Raw genomic sequence first — 21,716 nt, forward strand, 5'->3', positions numbered from 1 at the left:
CAAAGATATTTTTATTGAAACAATCAATTTTGTAGCTAGCAATTAATTTGGCTTGTTATTAGATTGGACAAATAAATTTTCAATAAAGTTACTATAGGTTTTACTATTAGTGTTACAATAACCTTATATTGAATCGGACCAATTCTTGGTGCAAGAGTTCCGGAGAGGGGAGATCATCTTTGTTTGTATCGAGGATGGCCTCGGCCTCTTCGTCTGGAAACTTCTCACATAGAATGGATGGGACAAAGCAATGGAGCCTCGAGGCAAGTACTGATAGAACTACACGAACAACGTCAGCTATCAACTATCAAAAATATCCACTGATTACTGCGTATTTCTCGCCAACAGTTTAATTACCTGAGAATTGCTCTTAACGTTCCGACTTGATGTGGTTCATGAAGGGGATTGCTACATTACGCATATAATGCTCCAACAAGACGCGGTATCGATGGATCAGTATTTGCGATGTCAGCTATTCGCACAGCGTGGGTGTATATATTGGAGAACGTCTTATCCATCTTTAATGACAACACCTCATAGGTCTCCTTCACTTGTAGGATCTTGAAAATACAAACAAAAGATTAAAATCGAAGCAGACACTTGGCAGAAACAAAAATGATGACTACCTCTTGATAGGCTTTAACAATGTCTACAGCTCTGCCTTGCAACTTCACAGTTATTCCCGCTAAGTGTGATAGGAACTCGTAGAGTACGAGGAAGGGGACAATGAAGTCGAAGGAGGTCAGACTTGCCAGCGAAAAGGCAGCGTCGTCCTTGCTCCTCCTGTCCCATGATGCAAGTTGGCACTCCTCATCCACAAGTTTGCTATTAGCTCCAAAGAGGGGATTATAAAGGTAAATGACTGGTAGAAATGTGTGTATGCGTGTGGCAGGCCGCCCCGACACATATCCACAAGAGCCTTGCGGCGATCCGCGTCAGCTATCGCCTTTGTGATAACAGAGTTAAGAAGACCTATGGATTGAAAAGTGCCAAAATTATTTATTTATTTATCAAAATTAGGTTTGAGGGTTTTTTAGATCTCCTTTACCTTTTCGTTTTGGACTTCCTAAGAAGAACAGACTGCATTGCTTCAGTTTATCGATTGCATTTCTAATGCTTTGTTGGTGACAGTTTGGGCGATAACCAAGTTAAGGCAATGTCCACTGCAGTGCACATAAACTGCTTTGGGCGCTACGTTCTTGACTTTGCGCTGGACTCCAACGTTGTCGCTGTTATGATGATATATAACAAAGAAAAAAAAAATGTTGGGTGAAGGCTTGGAAAAGTCGAAGAGAAGCACAGGGACTAGCGACTAATCTTTATTTAATCTTTAAGGACTTTTATAGCTATCACTGCGGCTATTCCACAAACTTTCTCTAACTCACAATTCCTCTAATAATAAGGAAACAAGTTTATCTGTTCATCCTTTAGTGGAGGCCGCCATGTTGGATGCGCAAATGGTAAAGACTGGGGTCTACTGAATTATATAAAACACCCTGATGGTTTTACACAGTGTTAATATTTTTACGACATGATGACTATGCATTAAACAAAAAAAAGTGAAAGAGAATTTTCAACCACAATCAAAATGTTAGTGCTTAGATGTGGTGCGAAGAAATCAAACCGAGTGTTATGTGTAAATGTGACCAATTACATAACCCTGTTTCACATCTCGGATAACATATGCAGAGCAAGTATTTAATGTCATGATAAAAAACATGAAAAAAAACCCGACTGAATCGAAAACGTCGAAAGGTTATACTCAACGTTTGTTTCGGGGTTCCTGTGGTGCGCAAAAAAAGGCGAGTAAAGGGGATCTTCCCACTCTGAAACCCACAAAACAGTAGCATTGACATTGCTAGCCTAGCAAGCTAGCTTCCAGAAACGGGAACGGGGTTTGCCGGTAAAAACCGACTGGGAGAACGGGAATGAGAAACAAGAGCGACAGGAAAAACGGGGCTATGCTATCCTGCGCTAACGTGACTTGATGTTCCATGAGCGGCGCCAAAGGTCGTGCTACTACGGAAATACGCACCTCTTAGTGTGTACAGTCGCATCGCACGCGTGTTAGTTTAGAGAGCTTCGATGAAAAATGGTTATCCTTGGTGTTATATTGAAGATTTCTATAAAAAAATAAATAGTAATCTTCTAAGATGCAATAAACATTGGTCAGTTTGAAAAGTTGACATAGGTCAGCGTCCACCCTGTTTCACGTGCTCGGAGAACCAGCGATCTGCCGAAGACTGTCTATTGTCGTTTCTAGCTTACGTGTACAAACACTGCCAAGATATTAAATCCCATCTCTTCTTTAGGAATAGTTCCAGATCTAAAAGATCTAAGATATAATATAATAGATTTAAAAAGAAATTAAAAAGAAGACGACCTCTACGTTGTGTGTGTCATAAATTATACCAAGCACTTTACATGGCCTGAGACCGGGTTTTCCTCCCCCCTCCTAGTTTTCTTTTGGTGGTACGAAAAGGCGGCTTTTTGGCGGTAAAGAGGGGGTGCGCGCCAACTCTTACATGCCTGCTACATCAACAACGGTCAAATTCTTTAAAGAATGTCAAGCAACTACTCCGTTGTTGTTTGATATTAAAAATACAACGGTTTGTTTGCAAGGACTTTAAAATAACAATCTACGAATTAAGTCGGGTACGTTATTGTATAGAAGTTACTAAGTTTACTAATCATCGTCTGTTCTAGCTTACCACGTACTTCACCATACACTTTTTTTTTTATATAAAAACCGTTTTTTATAAGAACGTCCAGCCTGAGATGTCACCAAATTTTAAAAACATGCCGACGCTGTGATAGCAGCAAAATATTTTTGTCATTCTGATACGTTCTAAAATGCAGACGTTCTTATAAAAAAGATCCAGCCACCACACGCTGGATGTAAACTTTACATGAAATGATAGATTTTACTGGTAATCGTCAGTCCTATCTTGTATACGTGCTTCACTAGTCTCTTGCGCAGTCGAATTTGACCTCAATCAGAGCTCACTCTCATGTCAAGTGCATTGCATGACAGAGGGAACGATTTGCGAAGCTAGGAGAGAGGATAAGAATAACTTTAACAGAGAAAACAAAAAATGGTTAGGCCCTGGAAAAACCGGTATTCCGAGTCAGAACGAATGCGTGCGAGAAAGTATAAATGAAGGCTCAAATCTTAACTGCTAAACCTTTATCTCAAGCAAGACAAGAAGCAGTTTCATCTGTAAGTACAAGTCTTTCTTTGCTTATCACAGAATGCTTTAAAAAACGTACTATATTTTTTTAGAGCAGAAAATTCTTTAGGCGCGCATTTTAGCTTAGCTTAGCTTTGCTTTTATTCCAGACTGTATACAAGAATCTATTGGTCATTCCAACAGCAATATGTCTTTGATGAAGATAGCGTTGATTGGTTGCCTTCTGGTGCTAGTTCGAAGGTAAGGTAGAATTCAATTTTAGAGCATAAATTGTGATATTTTTGTCCCTGAAGGTTCCGTATAATACTAAGAATTCACTGTATTTAGAGATTCATATAACACCTATAGCGTGAGGTAAATTTGATCTGAACTCTATTTTCTTCTCTTAACTTAGCGATGTGCCATCTTAACTCTATTTTCTTCTCTTAACTTAGCGATGTGCCATCTTGCTGTCCAGAAAAAAAAAGCCCTAGTGGAGGACCAAGTAAAAACCCAAAGGCTGTAGTTTGCAAATTTGAGAGGTCATTACTATCGTTGACTTGTGTCAAGTAAGTGACCATTTAGCTTTTAACACAGGCTTACCATTCTGAGGTTGTTTGAAATTTTGTATGTAATGGCATAATGTATGATCGCCGATCAGCTCAGAGTTTACATCAGAAACATCTAGTAGTTTGCTCTTGAAACGAAAATGCCCTACAATAAAGTCAAAGTAAATGAGAAATGTATTGGAGGCCATTTGCGACGGCGATCACGAGATGCCATACATACACAACCTTATGATGGTAAGCCTGTGCTTTTACTTGATGTTTGCCGAAGTAGCAACCTAGCTTCATATTAACATTAAAAAAAAAATAACATAATGCTATGAATTTTCTGCTTGTAAGTTGAATATGCTGGATTTTGCTATGTCCCCTGTACAAATGTACTAAGGACGCATAAAGACAATTCCACTGTCCACTGTACAAATGTAATTAGGACACATAAAAGTAGTTCTGAATGGGGGGGGGGGGGGGGGGGGGGGGGGGGGGAGGGTCTGCATGTTGGTAGTCAGTTGAAATTTCTATAATTTGTCGGTAGTCGGTAAAAATTATCGGTCTTTGTCGGTAGTCGGTAGATCTAAGCTAGTATTCGCTTTTGTACCAGATTTCGTGTATAAACAAGATTAAACATTATTTAGGATTGATGAGTAAATAATAACTTATCGATAATAAATTAATTATGGATTAATAATTGGTTGAAAAGTTAATGCAACAGGAAATACATAGTGCAGATTCTGAAATGGCCGAATTTAAGTAGATTGACGATGAAAGTAAAGAGTAAAACTACCGGAAATAATGAAATGTCGGTAGTCGGCGAATTTTTTTTGTCGCTAGTCACAATTTTTCTTCATGTTTTGTCGGTAGTCAGTTACTTTTTAAGCTTTTTGTTGCTAGTCGGTTAACCCCATCCAGACCCTGATAGGCCACAGGCTGCCAAGAAGCTCAATTTGACGAGTTTAGAGCAATATAAGTTTGGAAAACTTCATGACGTCGCTCTGGGTGGATGATCCTATTCAAGGTGCATAGCGCATGTATTGTATACTGTCTCACTAATCCTAGGACTGAGGCATTTGAAAATAATTAATTTTTATAATTTGCTTTATCCTTTCTGAAAAGTTTTACATAAATTCATTTAAAAGCCCGCACTGGTATTTATTCATCTATGAGTTTATCTGTCTACGAGGACGCTGAAACTGAACGTTGCCCAGCGGGGGCAACAGTGGAATTCGAATACTAGACTGATAATGATAATCAAATTCATTTCGTTTCAAGGGGGAAGTCATCGCAAACCTGTAACGTTGTCAAAGCTACTGGCGAAAAGGAGTCGGACCAGAAGGGCCCCACCCCTTACGGCGAATACTTGATTGGCAATTATCACACCAGCACGTCCTATTCCGGGCTGGACTGGTATAACCTTTATCCCAAAAAGGAAGACAATTCCGGCTATTATGGATATTGGTCAGCTAACAAACTGGGTCGTTCAACCATGGGCCTTCACCCAGGAAGAGTGTCTTGGGGGTGTGTGACCGTTGATGCAAGCAACTGTAACAGCGGTGGCTACGATTGCTACAACAACGATTCGTGCTGGAAGAAGATCAAGAAAATCGTTAGTAGCGGCAGCATGACTTACAGGAAGTCAACGTACTCCGGCATACTCTATGTCGTATGAAAACAGTTTTCGATTTATCAAAAAACACTATAGATTTTAATTGCAACTGCAGGCGCGTAAACAGGTGGGTGCGCCGCAGGGTGCGCATTGGCGGCCATGAAAGCAGCTAACAATATTGAAACAATATTGATAATTTCGATTGTAATTGTTTTATCTTTAAGCTGGTCGTCTTATAATTGATAATTTCACTGATGTTTCATTATGTCTAGCAAAAGCTATGCATGAAAATCAGAAGTGTATATTTTTTGTTTGCATTTCCATGTTCCTCTGCGAAAACCTTGATCCGCGATGCAGAGATTATTTTTGTTTTAAGGGCTAACCATGAAAAATGTCAACAGAAGTAGCATGAAATAATAAACACTGAACTAAATAAAAAACAAAATTCTTAAATGGGTTTCATTTGCTCACCTTAACACTACTTGAACACCACAGTATCAGAGGCGGACAGGACTTCTTTATATAAAGGGTTAGTGAGGGAAGCAGCTGGGGTTCGGTCAAAGAGTTTGCGATAAATCAAAATAAGGTTTGAGTAGTGTGTCGTCTGTGAAAACATACTGTTGGCTGCCGGGAGGTTAGAACTTTTGTTCCGAGAGGGAATGGAGCGGGAGGGGGGGAGGGGTGCTGGCAAAATTTAACACCCACGTGACTTACAACGATTAATAGGTAATGTATACAGTGTCGTAGCAGGCTTCAATACATTGGGTGGGGATACAGCTACACCTACTGGTCATTTTCTTATAAATTGCGCTGCGCTTAGCCGAACAGAAATAATTTCCAATGCACCACGCACACGAGCTGGAGGGCACCTGCCAGTAATCTTTATTAAATACTTACATGGCGGAACGCATACATCGATAGTATAATATAGTAATATGTGTATTTATCTTACATATCGTAACACATGATGTAATGGTATATAGTAATATACAGAAAATATCATTGTTTTTGTTGTAATTGCTCATTTCATTTAAATATTTTTCAAATTTTAATCAGGAAAACAAATAAACTCGAGACAACCTCGAGCTATGAGACTACTAGTAGAGTTAAGGAGTGGTTTATATACCACTGCAAAATAACACGCATCTCGGAATGCGTCTCCCAAGGGAAAAGCATGATCTGACAGTCTGAGCATTTACCGTCCTACGTAAAGTAAGAGGTAACACACCTACTGACGGCCTGGGGAAGAGGATAGGTGAGTGGGAAGGGGATTGCGTACTCCCCTGGGTACCCCACTAAGTATGTGCCTGGGATTGTGCAAATAAGATATAATCTGGCCAATGGCCATCGTTCTTACTAGCTCACGTCTCTCAGCAATAACGGAAAAAATCTCTTCAAGATATGTATTCCTTCTCTTATGTAGAAAGCGAACTGGCGACCTCAAGGGTGATGTCATCGACTACTCTAGCTTAAACCACGTACTACACATGCTCATAGTCGGGATTTGCCGCGATTCTTCAATAGGAAAACTCGCCTGCTTCTATACAGCTAAAAACGCGCCTGATACATCAACCAAATGATTTCTATAAAGTTACTGCTTTATGTATTAAAATAGACGTTCCACGTGTTTCATCAACAAATCTCTGCCAAGATAGATCACGTAGATTATAGATCACGCTGGAGGTGCACACACCGGATGTAATAGCATCATCTCTCTTTACTTACACAGTTACACGTGCTTCACTAATACACTCGATTTTATTTTAACACTCTCAGAGGTCGCTCTAATCTCACGTGCGTTACACGATAGAGGTCAGAAAGACTACAAAGGAGATTAGTAAAGCACGCGTCTCCAGGGTAAAAGTGCATGATAAGATGCTCGTCGGGAAATATATATATATACATATAATATATAAATACCAAAAAGCAGTTTTAGGTATCCCAGTGTATGACAAAGTCTCGAATGACAATTGTTCAATGTTTTGTTTAGAATAATATTGAAAACATAGTGCCTCTTTCCCCCCTAAACAATACCAGAGGCCCGATTTTGACTCCTAGACGAATGGGAAGAACCCCCCCCCCCCCCCCCCCCCCAAACACACACACAAACACAGATGATGAGAAATATCGTTTTTTTCAACAGGGTTGATCTTTGGCAGGTCTCCAATGCCAGATCGACCAAGAAGGGGACGTGCCTTACGTACAGGAATACGGAATTGCTGCCAGTGACCAATGAGCATGGACGAGTATAAACAGGGCTCACATGCGTGCTTCAACAACACAGGAACAGAATTGCTGCCAAAGGTCATTAAGCCTGGACGAGTTAAGTATAAATAAAGCTCCATCAAGGGCTAAACCTTTATCTCGAAAATCCTTCGAGGAGCAGTATCATCTGTAAGTCTTTTTTTGCTTTTTACAAATGCTTTAGAAAAAAGTAGTATATACTTTTGCTTATCAAAAAATACTTTATGCTCTTAAACTTTTTCTTTCATTTCAGACGGAAACAAGTAAAGAAACCATTGATTATTCTAACAACAATATGTCTTTGATGAAGATAGCGTTGATGGCTTGCCTTCTGGTGTTAGTTCGAGGGTAAGAGAAAATAATCATTCTTTTTCATTCATTCGCAGAGAAGCGGGCATCTCCTTGACTCGACAAAATCTGGCTTTTTGTATTCAAAGATTGCCTAATCTTTGACTTTTTTTTACTGCGCACCTACACCTAGCTATGTGCTTGTTTCTAATTCATATACAAAAATGTATAGTAAAACCTCAGCGAAAGGTCCATAATAACCGTTACTAAACACACGCAAACAATTTTAGAATACTCAGCTAATTTCGAGGGTCTTTGACATTAAATTTTTGACATGACATTAAAAATCACAATCGGTTATTTCCATGGGCCTGTCTTTCCAAGCGTCACCAATTGTACAATACTCCATTATATTTATCACTAATCGCATCCTCTCTCTTTGTCCTTTTTTAATATAGCGATGTGCCATCTTGCTGTCCCGAAAACAAAAGCCCTAGTGGGGGACCAAGTAACAACCCAAATGCTGTAGTTTGCAAATTTGAGAGGTCATCACTCTCTCTGAAGTGCGAAAAGTAAGTTACAATTTCAGCTTTAAAAACCTAATGTTTGTCGAAGGAGTAGCTAGCCCGTTACATATTGAAACACTGTGGCTAAATGCCATGATTTCAATAATTTCTACTTTTAATATAAAGATGCTTATACCATAAAAGCCCTAAAATTAATATAAAAAAATTAGTACAAAAAAATATAATAATAAAAAACGGGGACTTAATTATATTTTCTTGTCTTGAAGAGGAGTAGGGTTGGGCAAAGCTTATTGGAGAGAGAGGCTTTAGAGAGAGGAGACTTATTTGTAGATTTTGACTCTAGAGCGGGGCGGGAGGAGGTGGAGGGGGAGGGGAGCTTTCTTCTCTTTGCACTTGCATTTATGCCTTCAATTGAATTCGAATCTTGGTTGGCAATAATGAAATTTATTTATTTGTTGCCAGGGGCAGCTCATCGCATACCTGTAAGGTTGTCAAAGCCACTGGCAAAACGGAAGCGGACCAGAAGGGCCCCACCCCTTATGGCGAATATTTGATTGGCAATTATCACACCAGCACGACCTATTCCGGGCTGGACTGGTATAAGCTTTATCCTAAGAAGGAAGACAATTCCGGCTATTATGGGTATTGGTCAGCTAACAACCTGGGTCGTTCAACCATGGGCCTTCACCCAGGAAGAGTGTCTTGGGGGTGTGTGACCGTTGATGCAAGCAACTGTAACAGCGGTGGCTACGATTGCTACAACAGAGATTCGTGCTGGACGCAGATCAAGAGTATCGTTAGCAGCGGCAGCATGACTTACAGGAAGTCAACATACTCCGGCATACTCTATGTCGTATGAGAGCAGTTTTCAATTAATCAAAAAACACTATAGATTTTGATTGCGCTCTTATTTGGCTGGAAATGTTACTAACATTTTTCACTGATTTTGCATGATTGTCTGACCAGACCTTTTGCTTGAAAAACATGACGTATACAGTATCGTTGACCATTCCATGGTCCTCTGCAAAAAAGCTGGATCATTCTATTTCTCAAAGCGTTGATATTTTTTTACCGACTCGGCATGAAAACTATAGAAAAATGTAAATGTAAGTTCCATCAAATAAACATTTAAGTTACAAAATTGTCTTGCCTTTGTTCATCTTATTCGATCATCACGTTTCAAAACTAGAACTCCACAGTATTATTACCGAGGCATTAGATCACGGTTACCTAATGGAGTGTTAGTTGGGGAGGGGAGGGAAAGCAATGTACATTTGTATGCACTCTTATTCAAATGCGTTTCTTTTTAAAGTGTTTGTAAGGGGGGGGGGGGGGGCTCCCCTCTATTTCTGACAAATGAGTGTTCACTAGCAAATATGAATAGGTCTAAGAAGAATATAAATGGATTCTTTTATAGTATAGTTTGCATATACGATGCAAGATTCATAAGCTTCCCATCACTCACCTACTACTTAAATGTATCTTGATATTTGGGGAAAGCTACAAGCGTAGCAATTTGAAAATTCCGCATATTGATTATGCTTGAAGATACAGCGTATTTTGCGGGCCTCCCAAAGGTCACCCCCGCGTAAGAGCGTGACCTTTGGGAGCGCCCGCAAAGTACGCTGGATCTTCGGGCATATAAAAAGAAAACTGCTTTTGGTAGTATTCCCCTCACCCGGCGAAAGTATTCTCGAATCTGCTACGAGGCAAATCAGGATGCTTTTTATCGATAAAGATCTCTATATATTTTAAATTGCTTAGATTCTTAGTAACCATTTGAAAATAACAGAATTTTGCTAGGAGGGGTCGATGTGGGCGTGCCTTGATTGCCTTATTTGGATTTAAAGATTGACGTATGACTGATCGGTAACAAGATTCCGCGCCCAAAAAATCCACCAAACAAAATTCTCTAAAAAAAAACCCTTGCCTAATATAGTCAGTGACCTCCCAGTGTCAGATATCATCTTATAGGGGGGAGGGGGAGCTATGATCATATATAATAAGTAGTACACAACATGACTCAAGCGTAAAAAAGTTTTTTTTTTTCTTCTAAGATCTAAACAAACTTTTACAATAATCAAAATATATTAACAAAATAAATTTACATATATTACACTTATATTCCATAAACAAAAAAATATATTTAAAAAACCAAACTGAATAACTTAGACAGAATCACTTCATCTTCGATGGGTCACCAAAAGCCGCTCGTGACGTAGTCATGAATGAGTTGTACTGAGCCTTCAGTTTAGGAGGATCCATCTCAGGTTGGTGACCTGGGAAGGCTGTGGGTTCACGAGCTATAGAAAAAAAAAAGAAATTTTATTGATTACGAGAATTGACATTATAATGCCTCTCTGTGCTTCTGTCAGTTCAATAGAAGTGTAGCTAGGAGGGTTGACAGGCCTGTAGACAGTGAGAATAGGGGCAAAGGTCTTTATTTCCCAAGTCTGTAGCTGGCACAGGAGCAGGTAGGGGAATTTAAAAGGACATGGGACATTTGCATCTGTCCTCTACAACCCCTTCCCCATCACTAGATATACAAGAATGACTGAGTCTAAACAAAATATTATAGCTATATACTACAGAATGGTGGATAAGTGGTGGATTTTTTTATCCCCCCACTACATATAACCCTGGGTGAGGTCGTTAGGTGCCTGATGAGCTCCCTATCTAAAGACACATAAAAATCAAGGAAGCTCTTGCATGACAAGGACGGCTTCTTGTCCTTGTCATGCAAGAGCTAACATAATACAATAAAGAGTAGAATAGTATATTTCAGTTTGTTATGAAGTTAGGCATTCACTATGTGATAGTCTTAACTAGTCTTAACAAACTAAAGGTGTTTCTTTGTATCCTTCTGGCCCTTCCCTCCCATTAGGGAGCGGTCATTAAATACTGTGGGGGGGGGGGGGGGGTGTTTTTTTTTGCAAAACCCTGGGCTAAAAAATTTTGGACCCCAAAAATCGTGAACCCTCCCCCCTACCGGAGGCCCAAAAATTTGCACCCCCCCCGCCACCACCACCACCACAACTTTTTTTTTTATATTAGATAATTATATGTCTTTAAAACCACAGAGACTTGATATACTGAGTGTAACTGAATATAACCTTTATTAAAATATAGATCAGCTAGCATGGCAATTTTGCACTATTTAATTTGAGTGTTAATCTTCACTTTCACTAGTTTAAGAGTGGCACAAAGATAAACAATACCTGTGTTGCTAGAAAACAACTAATGCGTCGACAATGTTAACAAAGGCATTGAGTCTAGGTTTCGCAACATTTTAAAGTATTGGTTTTATTTATTGTTAAACTGATTATACGGGCAGCTTTGTCTGTCAACCATGAGAGGGTTTCTCAAAATTTATTTATATTAAAAGACAAGATTGGTATCTGAACAATACGGGACTAGCAATACCATAGTAGGAAACATAGTGAAATGCTCAGTATCATATTAAAACCAGATTTAAATTTGGTGACCCCCCTTTAATGGCAGCCCCCAAAAATGTGACCCCCCTAAATCGGCACCCAGAAAAACATAGACCCCCCTACATATTTGCCAGCATCCCCCAAGTAATAAATGACTACTCCCTTATTAAAGTCATATGACCTTAAGAGGAGGGATTTTGGGATTGGGGGGGGGGGGGGGAATAACTGCAATACACTTCTACTTTACTAGCAGGAAATCATACAGCAAGAGTTACAAGATACAGTACCTTCCAAGTGTTTTAGAGAGTCGGGTACTCTGTTAACCCCCGGGATAGCGTAACTTTTGAAATGCGTAGTTGTGAAGTAATGATCGTACTGAAAAAAAAAATAATCAAATTTCAAATATAATATCACTTTGTAAAGATAGGGATAAGAAAACACACTGAGACATTTAAAACATTAATAGCTTATTTACTGAAGTACTTTATCGAATTAATATGAAGTCTAATTACACGAAAAGCCAACAATTCGAGAGAGCACAAACTGTAAGTTTACGGTTTACCATCTAATCACACTAGAATAACAATAATTTACCTGTGATGGAATCGGTTTTGCCTGGCCCAGATTCTTTATATCAAATCTTTGTTCGTTCCAGTTTCCTATAAGAATTTCATTCGGCAAATAGGAACTTTCAGTATTAGTGCATCGCCAGCCAAACTGTTGGAATTTCTTCTCGTCAGTGTGATCCCAAACTTCGCCGTGTCCACTTGCACGAAGTTCACTCACAAACGGAAGTTCCCTCGAAGTTGCGTAGGTCATCTTAGTAAAATGTTTCGGTGATTATTTCGAACACTAAATTATCGCTAAATGGTTTCTTGTTCTTGTCTTTGTTGATATGACAACAGAATCAAGCCGAGATTCTCCCCAGTCTTCTCTCGCCAGCGGAGACTGGGCTACCAAATTTTCACTGCTTATAATTCAAAATATAATAAATATACATCTTTTTTGCTATAATTACATTCTATGGTACTGGTTAGTCTTCCAAAATTTCAGGTGTTGCATTTATTTTTTGTTTCAGACACAACAATTTTAATATTAGCTTCAACGGTTGACTATGACCGGTGAGCTCAGAGAGCCTAGGCACTAGGTAAAAGCGTTTGCTCTCTGTCGTCATAGCAACCAGAAGAAAAGAGAAGAGAGAGAGGCCATGTTTTCTTGAGAAATAGCGCTAAATTCGTCTTTGTTTCTCCTCTATTTCATCATGTCTATGACACAAACTGTGACAAGGCAGCGGCTTCAGCCTGCTAGAACTCATGACTATCTTTATGGTTAGTAAATTTGTGATATTTTTTTACCAAATTTCATTGTCAACATTTCGCTAGAAATGTCCAGGAGTGGGATTTCTCCAACAACAATACAAGATTTACTACCCTTTAGCTTATATTAACTAGATACTCAAGTTATTTATGGCTGAAATATGTTATTGATTTTGTTTTCAGATCCACTGCATACGCTTTCGAGCGACCGCGATCATGCAAGAGCTACATTCAAAGCCCACACTGGCACCGATAGAGTTGTAAGTACACGAAGGTTTCTGAATTCCGATTTATTGAGAATAGCTAAATAAAGCAAATTCACTTAATATAATCTACACATTAGATATTTATAAATATTAATTTCTGCATTTTCGTAAAAGCTGCAAAATAGACCATAAGCTTAAATCGTCAACTAATGTTGAAAAGATTCCAATAAACCTGTTAAGCTTTGTTTATTCACTTTTATTCGCTTTCAACTCTTTCCCAACTGGTGAAATTTGTTGCCAACTGGCGCTCAGGGATAACCCTGATTAAAATTTTATGTATTTTGTATACAGTAATCACTAGAAACATTGAGAGTACTTAATTTTATCTTTAAACAGAAAAGAGTACCTCATTACAAGACAATGTTCAGCGATCTTCCGCACCATCCTCGCTACAGCGTACACTTGGAGGTCACAGATCCAGTACCGAAGTTCATCCCGAGGCAATGGAGAGGCTATCAGGAACAAGCTAGAGAAGCACTGATCAGATATACAACGTGAGTTTCTGCTGCACCTCCTTAGCAATTACGGGCACTTGAAAAAAGCTTCAACATTTATAATTGTCGAAGCCCTAATGAACCACCAGGCCTTATTGCTTTTTTTGGGGAAATTTAGATCCGCAGCACTGGTAAGAGGTTGTCTTACCCATTCTGTTGCATGCACACACTGATTTTTGCCACCATTGCATGGGATGTTATTTAGCATGAAATGTGCACAATTAAACATGCACAAGGCTGTATACTTTACAGCTTTTGAACCATTTCAGGTTCAACTATGACCCAAATGTCTCAGTCCCTCCAAAAGTTCACCCATATACTGACGTTGGTGGCCAAGACCGATACAAGTTCTTCAGACGACCTATCATTCCTTTTCTCCAGCAAGTTCCACCAGATGTATTACTTCAGACTGCAAGGTACAGTGAAGTATATACAGATTATCCCAGAGAGAAATGCTGATCTGGAAATAAAAAAAATGCTGTTTTGTCTACTTTCGCACTTGTCAGTAAAGACTGAACTGCCCTACTTTGTTTGCAAACACAAGTTTGTGTTAGTATGTATTTATGTACTTAGAAGTGATATCCTCAGCATTTTATTGACATCACCTAGATCAACATCCATGTTTACAACATTTAGTTTCTAAATTTTTTTTATAAATTTATCATGTTAGAGACCCCATGGCCCCACTCGATAGCATGAGAGAGCGACCGCCAACACCCCTCACAAGAACAGTCATGGTTCAGACAGACTACAGGGAAAGCGAAACCCAGACTGACCCCTACTCACCTGAATATGTAGTCAGACCAGGTTCGCAGCCTGAGCTCCTGACGCTAGCCACTCTATCCCATGGTAAGTCTGACTTGCTTGAAATTTTGCTGTCTGAGATGAAGGTTGCAGTAAAAGGATGAGATGTTGAGTAGAGTTTGCCTCTTTATTTAGTAGAGTTGTCCATTGTTGTCACAGGGGGGGGGGGGGGCTGTATATATTTTTACCATATTACTAAGATGTATAATAAAAACTATTGTATAATATGCACACTGATTTTTGTGGTCATTCAAAAAAAAAAAATAGAGCTAAGTAACAATATTTGACAAAAATGCTAGGTGAGAAGAATATTGAAAAATTATTTATCCAAAATCAAAAGACAATAAAATAAAAGTGAACTAGGGCATAGATAAACACAGTATAGTACAGTATTTCTTTTTATCTTCTACTTGACTTGACTTCGACTTGACTAATTTTTTCGCAGATCGAAAAATTTAAGAGCTTTCTATTGTTTTATTGATTATGTAAATTTTTTAACCTCTCAAACAAGAAGTTTCATGTAGAATATGCACCCCGATTTTGGCAGTTATTTTTGCGTGTAAAAGTGTGTATTATACAAGAGTGAATGGTTGTCATAGTTGTCCACTGTTGTCAGAGGGGGTTTGTATAGTGCGCCAAGCTTTACCCTAAATCTGGTCAAGTCAAGTCTTGCACTATGAAATTATGGACACACTGTTGCACGTACTTGTGTTATAACAGACAGAAGAAAAATTTCCTGTAAAACTTGAATAATTACGGGACTCTAAATTATGATCCTACAAGTGTTCCTAATGCAGTAGTAATAATTTATTTCCACAACAAGAGTAACTATTAACTCTATGTACAATACTTCTTGTTCCAATACTGTTTGTCTAAAATGTCTGATCATTTCACCAGGGCATGGTTTGCCAGCTGGCTTAGCTGAAGTAGAAATGATTGAAAGGGCTCGTGCAAAGAGGATATGGGAATCCACCCTCCCAGCACTTAATGACATGGATAACCTTGAGAAAAGAAGACACATGATGGATGAGCAGGAGAGGAGGGAGTGGGCCTTCAGAGAGTCAGAGATAGAGAAGTGAGTCTTATTATCAACAGTACATTATACAGGGCCTCAGAGGTTTGCTATATGGGAGAGTCAGAGATCAAGAAGTGATTCTCATTATCAACAGTGCAGTACATTATACAGGGATTTGCCTCAGAGGTTTGCTATGGAGAGTTAGAGATCAAGAAGTGATTCTCATTATCAACAGTACAGTACATTATACAGGGATTTGCCTCAAAGGTTTGCTATGTGAGAGTCAGAGATCAAGAAGTGAGTCTTATAGGGATTTGCCTCAGAGGTTTGCTATGGAGAGTTAGAGTTCGAGAAGTGATTCTTATTATCAACAGTACATTAAACAGGGATCTGTCTGAGAGGTTTGATAGTTTAAACATTTGTTGTGCAAACAAAGTCTAGAATCAGGCTTCTTTAAAAGATGATGTTAATTATATGAAAAGAGGTTTGGTGGATATGTGTAAAGAGGTGCAAATCGACACTTTAAGTTGACACACTGGTGATGGTCCGCTACATTCACCTAAAAAGTGGGAACCATCTCAAGTTGGTGTCAGTAGCCAGGTTGAGATGGTAGTAGGCTTTCTTCTGAGCCACCCATGCAAAACAATTGATGATTTCCTTCCCTTTTGAGTTAGTACATTGTTAATGTTTTATTGCAGGCTACAAGAAGCAAGGCTTGAAGTTCTTCAAAGGATTTTGCAGGAAAGAGAGGAAGACCACGCCGAACTGAATACCAAGCGACTTGATAGATTATGGTGAGTTTATGGTCATGAGAGAGCTCATTTCTTATACTCTTGCTACTGTATAAAGATTTTAGTAGCAGGAGAGGGTTTTAAGCTCTCTTTTCAAAATGTAACATTACTTGTTTTACAAGTATGTATTATTATCCTACAGGTCTAAAAAGCAGAAGGAAAAAGAAGCCAAATTCGACAAAATACAGAAGGAACACATAAAAAGTAAGTGTTGTATGGGAATATACGTTTAAGAGATGCATTTTTGTATGTTATAGTATCTTGGCTTAATTCATGATATTCAATTTAACCTCTTCAAGAAATGAGAAAACTTAAGGAAAAGCGACGCACAGTGGAGGGGAAACTTGAAAGACGTGACGTTGTGCAAGACTACTCCGACTTTAACTCCCAGACTTATGCACCCATGTCCCGAGTTGGCGTCTTCTTGGACCGTGGCTCTGAGCAATACAGCATTCAGAGCTTTCACCTCTCAACGTACCAAGGCCTCCTTGAACTTGAGGCTTCTCTGCCGGACTTTGTTACCCAGCCGAGGATCCAGGCACCAAAACCCAAGTCAGGTGGAAAGGCTGGATTCGTGAAGCGCACACAGAGAAGACAGAGGGAGTTAGAAGAAGTCGCAGATGCTATCAATCTGGCAAAGAGGCCAGCACAACCTGAGAAGCCACTTAAGTTCTTGGTGAAAGTTGAGAAGCCAGTGCCACGCCCACCGACCCCGTCTGTGGAGATACCCTCACAGGTAAAATTTTGCTGTCCTATCGTGGGTCACTTTATCGTGGACAATTCTGTTACAGTACTTACCCTCATATAATAACCTAAGTTTTTCCATGTTTGCCTAAATAGGTTCTTATTTAACGAGTACTATTGTTAATTTTTAGGCAACTTAGGTTCTTAAATAGGTTCTTAATTTCCAAGAAAAGTTAATATACTAATGGCTGGTAGAAGTGGGGTATCTACTGTAGATTGATGAAATGTCAAAATCGGCCTTTGTACAGTAGTGGTCATGCTAAAAATATTGATTTAATAATACATGATTCACTGCTTGAGAATCATGATTTTCATAATTGCTGGGATCTTAAAGGTTAATTTTTTTAAATAAGAACTTGTCCCAAATTTTAGGCTAATTAGGTTCTTATTCAACGGGGCCTAAATTGGTATTTTTCAGCTATGTAACAGGTTCTTAAATTTTAGGTTCTTATAAGCGGGTTAGTTCTGTACCCTAAAACATGATCCGAAGGCTTATGCTTGAAACTTCAATTTATCTAATCTGTTTTAAAGAGGCATACAACATACCATTGCTATTGTGTGTTTATTTTTCCCGTTTCCACAACACCTTCTGCTACTAATGCTTGGCTTAGGATAGCTTGTAAAGCTCAGGAAGTCTTCTAAAGCAAAGGGGGGAGGGGAGAGGATCTCAGTGCCATATCATTCGATATGTCATTCGTTTTAGGTTTCTAAGTACAGATCACCCGCCCCACTAGCTGCGAACTTGTGGTGTTGACTGTTCTTGTATTTTTTAGGCCGAGGAAGATGCTGAGCTCGCCACCATTTTCCTACAGAAGATCATCCGAGGGAGAGCAATACAGAACATGGTAAGCATAATACCATAATAAGTGAATTGAATGTGGCATGTATGCGTTGCAGCGAAAATCAGCGTTTCACCATGGTAAATATTTCCAATTTATATCGTGGTATTCAGTAGAGTTTGTTGCTTACTGCTCCTTTTACCTTTTCTCCACCGTCTCCGTATCCTTCTCTAGTAAAAAAATTGGCTCAAACGCTTCTTGTCTCCTTTCTAGATGTTCGAAGGGAAGGAGAAGCGCCTCGAGTTGATCCAGGAGCTGCGGAGCACCCACGCCCTACAGGAGGGGGGGCAGGCTGAAAAGCGCAATGAACGCCAGTCGGTACTAACACTACAGAGACAGCGCCGGTTAGACCAGCACAAGGAGTCGTTCGTGGAGGAAGCCCTCGCGCGCACCGAGGGCGGCACACTCGCAGACATGTTTGACTTCCTAAGCAAGGTAAGTACTCGGGCATTGGGCTCACTGTCTTGCTGAAGCCTTTTTTCTATGAAAAAGGCCATTGACGCCGCCATTTTACGCTCCCGCATAATACCAAGTGACTCAAAGAATCCATTTCAAACGGTTTATTCAAGCATTTAACTGGTAAACTTTTAATCAAATATAATTAATAAAGATTAAAAAAGTTTCTTGTAAATGAGCTGCAGTATTTTAAATTGTGAACAACAAAGGAGTGGTTAATTCTTTAACTGCGATTTTTACAATACTGCGAACTCTCGCCAACTAGTTCCAACAGCTCAATCGCCTTCAGGCTCCCGTCATTCAGAATCTTGACGTTTTCATTGGTAAGCACTGAAATGGTTTCCTACCACGCTATCTCTCTGCAAGTTGCTGACCAATGAAATAGCAACAAATACAATTCCGTAAGTTTGAATGACGAAAGCCTGAAAGCGGTATAGAAGTTGTAGATGACTGATGGGAATTCACAGAATGATGAAAATCTCAGTAGTCTATAGTAGTCATGGGCTTTCAAGATTTATATATATCCCTTTTTTCTTTAAATGAAAGATGAGAGTTCACAGAATGATGAAAATCTCAGTAGTCTATAGTAGTCATGGGCTTTCCAGATATATTTATCCCTTTTTTCTTAAAATGAAAGATGAGAGTTCACAGAATGATGAAAATCTCAGTAGTCTATAGTAGTCATGGGCTTTCCAGATATTTATATTTATCCCTTTTTTCTTAAAATGAAAGATGAGAGTTCACAGAATGATGAAAATCTCAGTAGTCTATAGTAGTCATGGGCTTTCCAGATATATATATATTTATCTCTTTTTTTTTTAAATGAGAGATGAGAGTTCACAGAAAGATGAAAATCTCAGTAGTCTATAGTAGTCATGGGCTTTCCAGATATATATTTATCCCTTTTTTTTTCAAATGAGAGATAAGAGTTCACAGGATGATGAAAATCTCAGTAGTCTACAGTTCCCCCAGTAGGGTCATGGGCTTTCCAGATTTATGTTTAATTCTTTTTATCAAATACAACTTATTGACTACGAAGATGATTTTCACAGACTTCATTACTCTTATCGATGCTTATAGGAGCTTATTCGCTTGCAAGAGGAGAGACGCATCCACGCGTTCGCAATGTTGGCCGAGCGTCAGCGTCGCATTCGGGAGGCTGAGGAGAGTGGAAGGAGACAGGTCGAGGAACGGCGCAGGCGCGAAGAGGACGAAATCTTCAAACAGGTACAGCGGGATTGAATAACCAGTCTAACCGGAAAAGAAAACTTATATGTATGCGGCAGTGGGTTCTCCACCCATTATCGTTGTCCTGCCTTGTATTGTAACCGGGCGAAACTGGGCGTATCATGGGCGAAATTATGATGGATATATAACTATTCTCAACGCTCACCAGCAACGCATCAAGCTCACGCATGGTGTTTTAAGTTTCCCGCGAGCCAAAGGCTAGATCAATTCTGATGACCAATGTTTTATTACGTCCCGTTGAAAGGGCGATTCTACATTTAACTGAAACATTACTAACGCATGTTTTTTCCAGGTTGTCAAAGTGCACCAGAACACTGTGGACACATACCTTGAGGATGTCATCATGGGCGCCATCGAGGTGACTGCTGAGGACCAGGTTAGTATAACCGCCATCTACTCACCACATTTTCCTCCCACACAATCCTTTTCCGCCCTTGCCGTGCCGCTCTTTCACCTTCGTCACCCTACCCCCATCCTGAAAATAAATTCCACGCTTTGGCGGACAGGGGGTGTGCGTGGGTTTCATGGTACGAATGTCTTACCTAAAGCTTGACCTCATCCCCACACCATTCTCAGAGAGCTAAACTACTATATCCACAGCCTTACTTATGCCTCTGCGCACTCTTATGTACTCAAGTGTGAATGTTCCAAAATAACGACATAACGACATGGACATAACTACAAGAGAAAAAACGTTTTTTTCATGTTGTTATGTTGGGCTTCAGATACGGACATAAGATTGCGCGCGCCTAGTTCGTTATGTCACGAGTGTGAACTAGGCAACAGAGAGCCTAGTGCACACTAGTCTGTCGTTAGGTTCTACAGTTGTTGTGGTAGTTGAAGAGTGCCAATAAAGGCTTCCTGACAAGCCTGTATTGGTACGTTTGCGAGTCATACGCTTCTCCTTGTTGTAGGCTCGCAAGGAGATCCAAGAACAAGCGGAGAAGATCAACCAGATCGCGCATGACATGGAACAAACGTAAGTGACCCACAATGCAAGCAAGGAATCACGTAGGGCCTGGGGTTGTATTTCAGCTGTATGCGTTGTTCTCCACGTAATGGGAGTCCTATGAAGTTTGAGCGCAGGAGGAGAACTTCACCCCACTCTAATGACCCCAACAGCTCGTTGCTTATTTTCGCCATAACATTTGTGTCACCGCTCTTTGTCTTTAGGAAAACCAAGCTGCAGTCGGAGGAGATTGTTGCCGAATTAGTGACATCATTCTTACTACCGGAAGTGCAAAAGATCACTGTCAGAGAGAAGGGTAAGTTATTTTTGTGTAGCTCATCATTAGATGCTCATGGGTTTAGCTGCAGGATGTTCACCCAACATCGACCTGTGACGCATACTAATTTTTCGACGATTTCCCCCCTTTTTCAGTCAAACGTCACCAGCGCAAGCACCTTCTAGCAGCGCACAGAATCATTCACGGGAAGACTGAAGAGATTATGCAAACTCATCCCCAGCCAGATCCGAAACCTGTCGAACCGAATCAACAACAGGAAGAACCAGAAAAACCGGTTTCTCCTAAATCCCAGTCTCGACCCAGCACCCCAAAGGTTGGATCGAGGCCACCTTCCCGACCTCCCTCTGGATCCCCCCGTCAATCGCCCCAACCCTCCATAGAAACGACCGAGCAGACTGAATGAAGCAAGGGATCTGATCTTAAGTCTTACTGTATTTGGCATAAACCACGAAAAAGAAATGTAAAAAGTGAATGAAATGAGTGGTCAGCAATATGAGCACCTCATGTAGATATCTTATATATTAATAAAATAATATTAAATTCCAAATATGGAAACGTTTTCCGGTTTGTGAGTTTATTATGTTATAGCGCCATCAGTTTAACCGTGAACATTGGAAATATGTATGGAATGTTTGACCAATCACTTGGTCACTCGCTTTTGACGTTT

General features: G+C 39.8%; 4 protein-coding genes across 5 annotated transcripts; 3 read left to right on the forward strand and 1 right to left on the reverse strand.

Annotated features, from left to right (window-relative positions):
- The first annotated feature begins 3,012 nt into the window (after window positions 1-3,012).
- LOC5512660 lies at window positions 3,013-6,353 on the forward strand. Its single transcript, XM_048732662.1, has 4 exons — window positions 3,013-3,220; window positions 3,341-3,431; window positions 3,626-3,739; window positions 5,003-6,353. The coding sequence occupies exons 2-4, from the start codon at window positions 3,379-3,381 to the stop codon at window positions 5,397-5,399; spliced, it is 564 nt and encodes a 187-aa protein (XP_048588619.1). The 5' UTR covers window positions 3,013-3,220; window positions 3,341-3,378; the 3' UTR covers window positions 5,400-6,353.
- A 1,126-nt stretch (window positions 6,354-7,479) lies between these two features.
- On the forward strand, window positions 7,480-9,536 carry LOC116618446. Of its 2 annotated transcripts, none has more exons than XM_048732660.1 (4): window positions 7,480-7,658; window positions 7,834-7,928; window positions 8,327-8,440; window positions 8,858-9,536. In XM_048732660.1, the coding sequence occupies exons 1-4, from the start codon at window positions 7,569-7,571 to the stop codon at window positions 9,252-9,254; spliced, it is 696 nt and encodes a 231-aa protein (XP_048588617.1). In that variant the 5' UTR covers window positions 7,480-7,568; the 3' UTR covers window positions 9,255-9,536. The 2 variants fall into 2 exon arrangements, with proteins under 2 accessions (XP_048588617.1, XP_048588618.1); XM_048732661.1 differs by having other exon boundaries at window positions 7,484-7,730.
- An 882-nt stretch (window positions 9,537-10,418) lies between these two features.
- LOC5512657 (UPF0686 protein C11orf1 homolog) lies at window positions 10,419-12,735 on the reverse strand. Its single transcript, XM_001632924.3, has 3 exons — window positions 12,424-12,735; window positions 12,117-12,204; window positions 10,419-10,698 (listed from the first exon to the last, which is right to left on the reverse strand). Exons 1-3 carry the CDS (start codon window positions 12,646-12,648, stop codon window positions 10,574-10,576), a joined length of 438 nt encoding a protein of 145 aa, XP_001632974.3. The 5' UTR covers window positions 12,649-12,735; the 3' UTR covers window positions 10,419-10,573.
- A 260-nt stretch (window positions 12,736-12,995) lies between these two features.
- LOC5512655 (cilia- and flagella-associated protein 91) lies at window positions 12,996-21,596 on the forward strand. The gene is made up of 16 exons (XM_048731967.1): window positions 12,996-13,157; window positions 13,329-13,405; window positions 13,748-13,905; window positions 14,175-14,321; window positions 14,576-14,754; window positions 15,607-15,784; window positions 16,423-16,518; window positions 16,658-16,719; window positions 16,815-17,251; window positions 18,033-18,104; window positions 18,312-18,533; window positions 19,635-19,781; window positions 20,095-20,178; window positions 20,717-20,781; window positions 20,976-21,067; window positions 21,184-21,596. Exons 1-16 carry the CDS (start codon window positions 13,091-13,093, stop codon window positions 21,450-21,452), a joined length of 2,352 nt encoding a protein of 783 aa, XP_048587924.1. The 5' UTR covers window positions 12,996-13,090; the 3' UTR covers window positions 21,453-21,596.
- Window positions 21,597-21,716: the final 120 nt, after the last annotated feature.

Source organism: Nematostella vectensis, chromosome 9, assembly GCF_932526225.1.
Source record: "Nematostella vectensis chromosome 9, jaNemVect1.1, whole genome shotgun sequence".
Taxonomy (NCBI): Eukaryota; Metazoa; Cnidaria; class Anthozoa; order Actiniaria; family Edwardsiidae; genus Nematostella; species Nematostella vectensis.

Excerpts from the sequence above, each read along its gene's own strand:
- LOC5512655 (XM_048731967.1), top strand. The coding sequence starts at position 13,091 with ATGTCTATGACACAAACTGTGACAAGGCAGCGGCTTCAGCCTGCTAGA. Across the intron at positions 13,158-13,328 it reads AACTCATGACTATCTTTATG|ATCCACTGCATACGCTTTCG; the intron begins GTTAGTAAATTT and ends TTTTGTTTTCAG. Across the intron at positions 16,519-16,657 it reads AAGCGACTTGATAGATTATG|GTCTAAAAAGCAGAAGGAAA; the intron begins GTGAGTTTATGG and ends ATTATCCTACAG.
- LOC5512660 (XM_048732662.1), top strand. The coding sequence starts at position 3,379 with ATGTCTTTGATGAAGATAGCGTTGATTGGTTGCCTTCTGGTGCTAGTT. Across the intron at positions 3,432-3,625 it reads CTTCTGGTGCTAGTTCGAAG|CGATGTGCCATCTTGCTGTC; the intron begins GTAAGGTAGAAT and ends CTCTTAACTTAG. Across the intron at positions 3,740-5,002 it reads CTATCGTTGACTTGTGTCAA|GGGGAAGTCATCGCAAACCT; the intron begins GTAAGTGACCAT and ends TTTCGTTTCAAG.
- LOC5512657 (XM_001632924.3), bottom strand. The coding sequence starts at position 12,648 with ATGACCTACGCAACTTCGAGGGAACTTCCGTTTGTGAGTGAACTTCGT. Across the intron at positions 12,205-12,423 it reads CAAAACCGATTCCATCACAG|TACGATCATTACTTCACAAC; the intron begins GTAAATTATTGT and ends TTTTTTTTTCAG. Across the intron at positions 10,699-12,116 it reads CTCTCTAAAACACTTGGAAG|CTCGTGAACCCACAGCCTTC; the intron begins GTACTGTATCTT and ends TTTTTTCTATAG.
- LOC116618446 (XM_048732660.1), top strand. The coding sequence starts at position 7,569 with ATGAGCATGGACGAGTATAAACAGGGCTCACATGCGTGCTTCAACAAC. Across the intron at positions 7,659-7,833 it reads AGGTCATTAAGCCTGGACGA|ACGGAAACAAGTAAAGAAAC; the intron begins GTTAAGTATAAA and ends CTTTCATTTCAG. Across the intron at positions 7,929-8,326 it reads CTTCTGGTGTTAGTTCGAGG|CGATGTGCCATCTTGCTGTC; the intron begins GTAAGAGAAAAT and ends TTTTTAATATAG.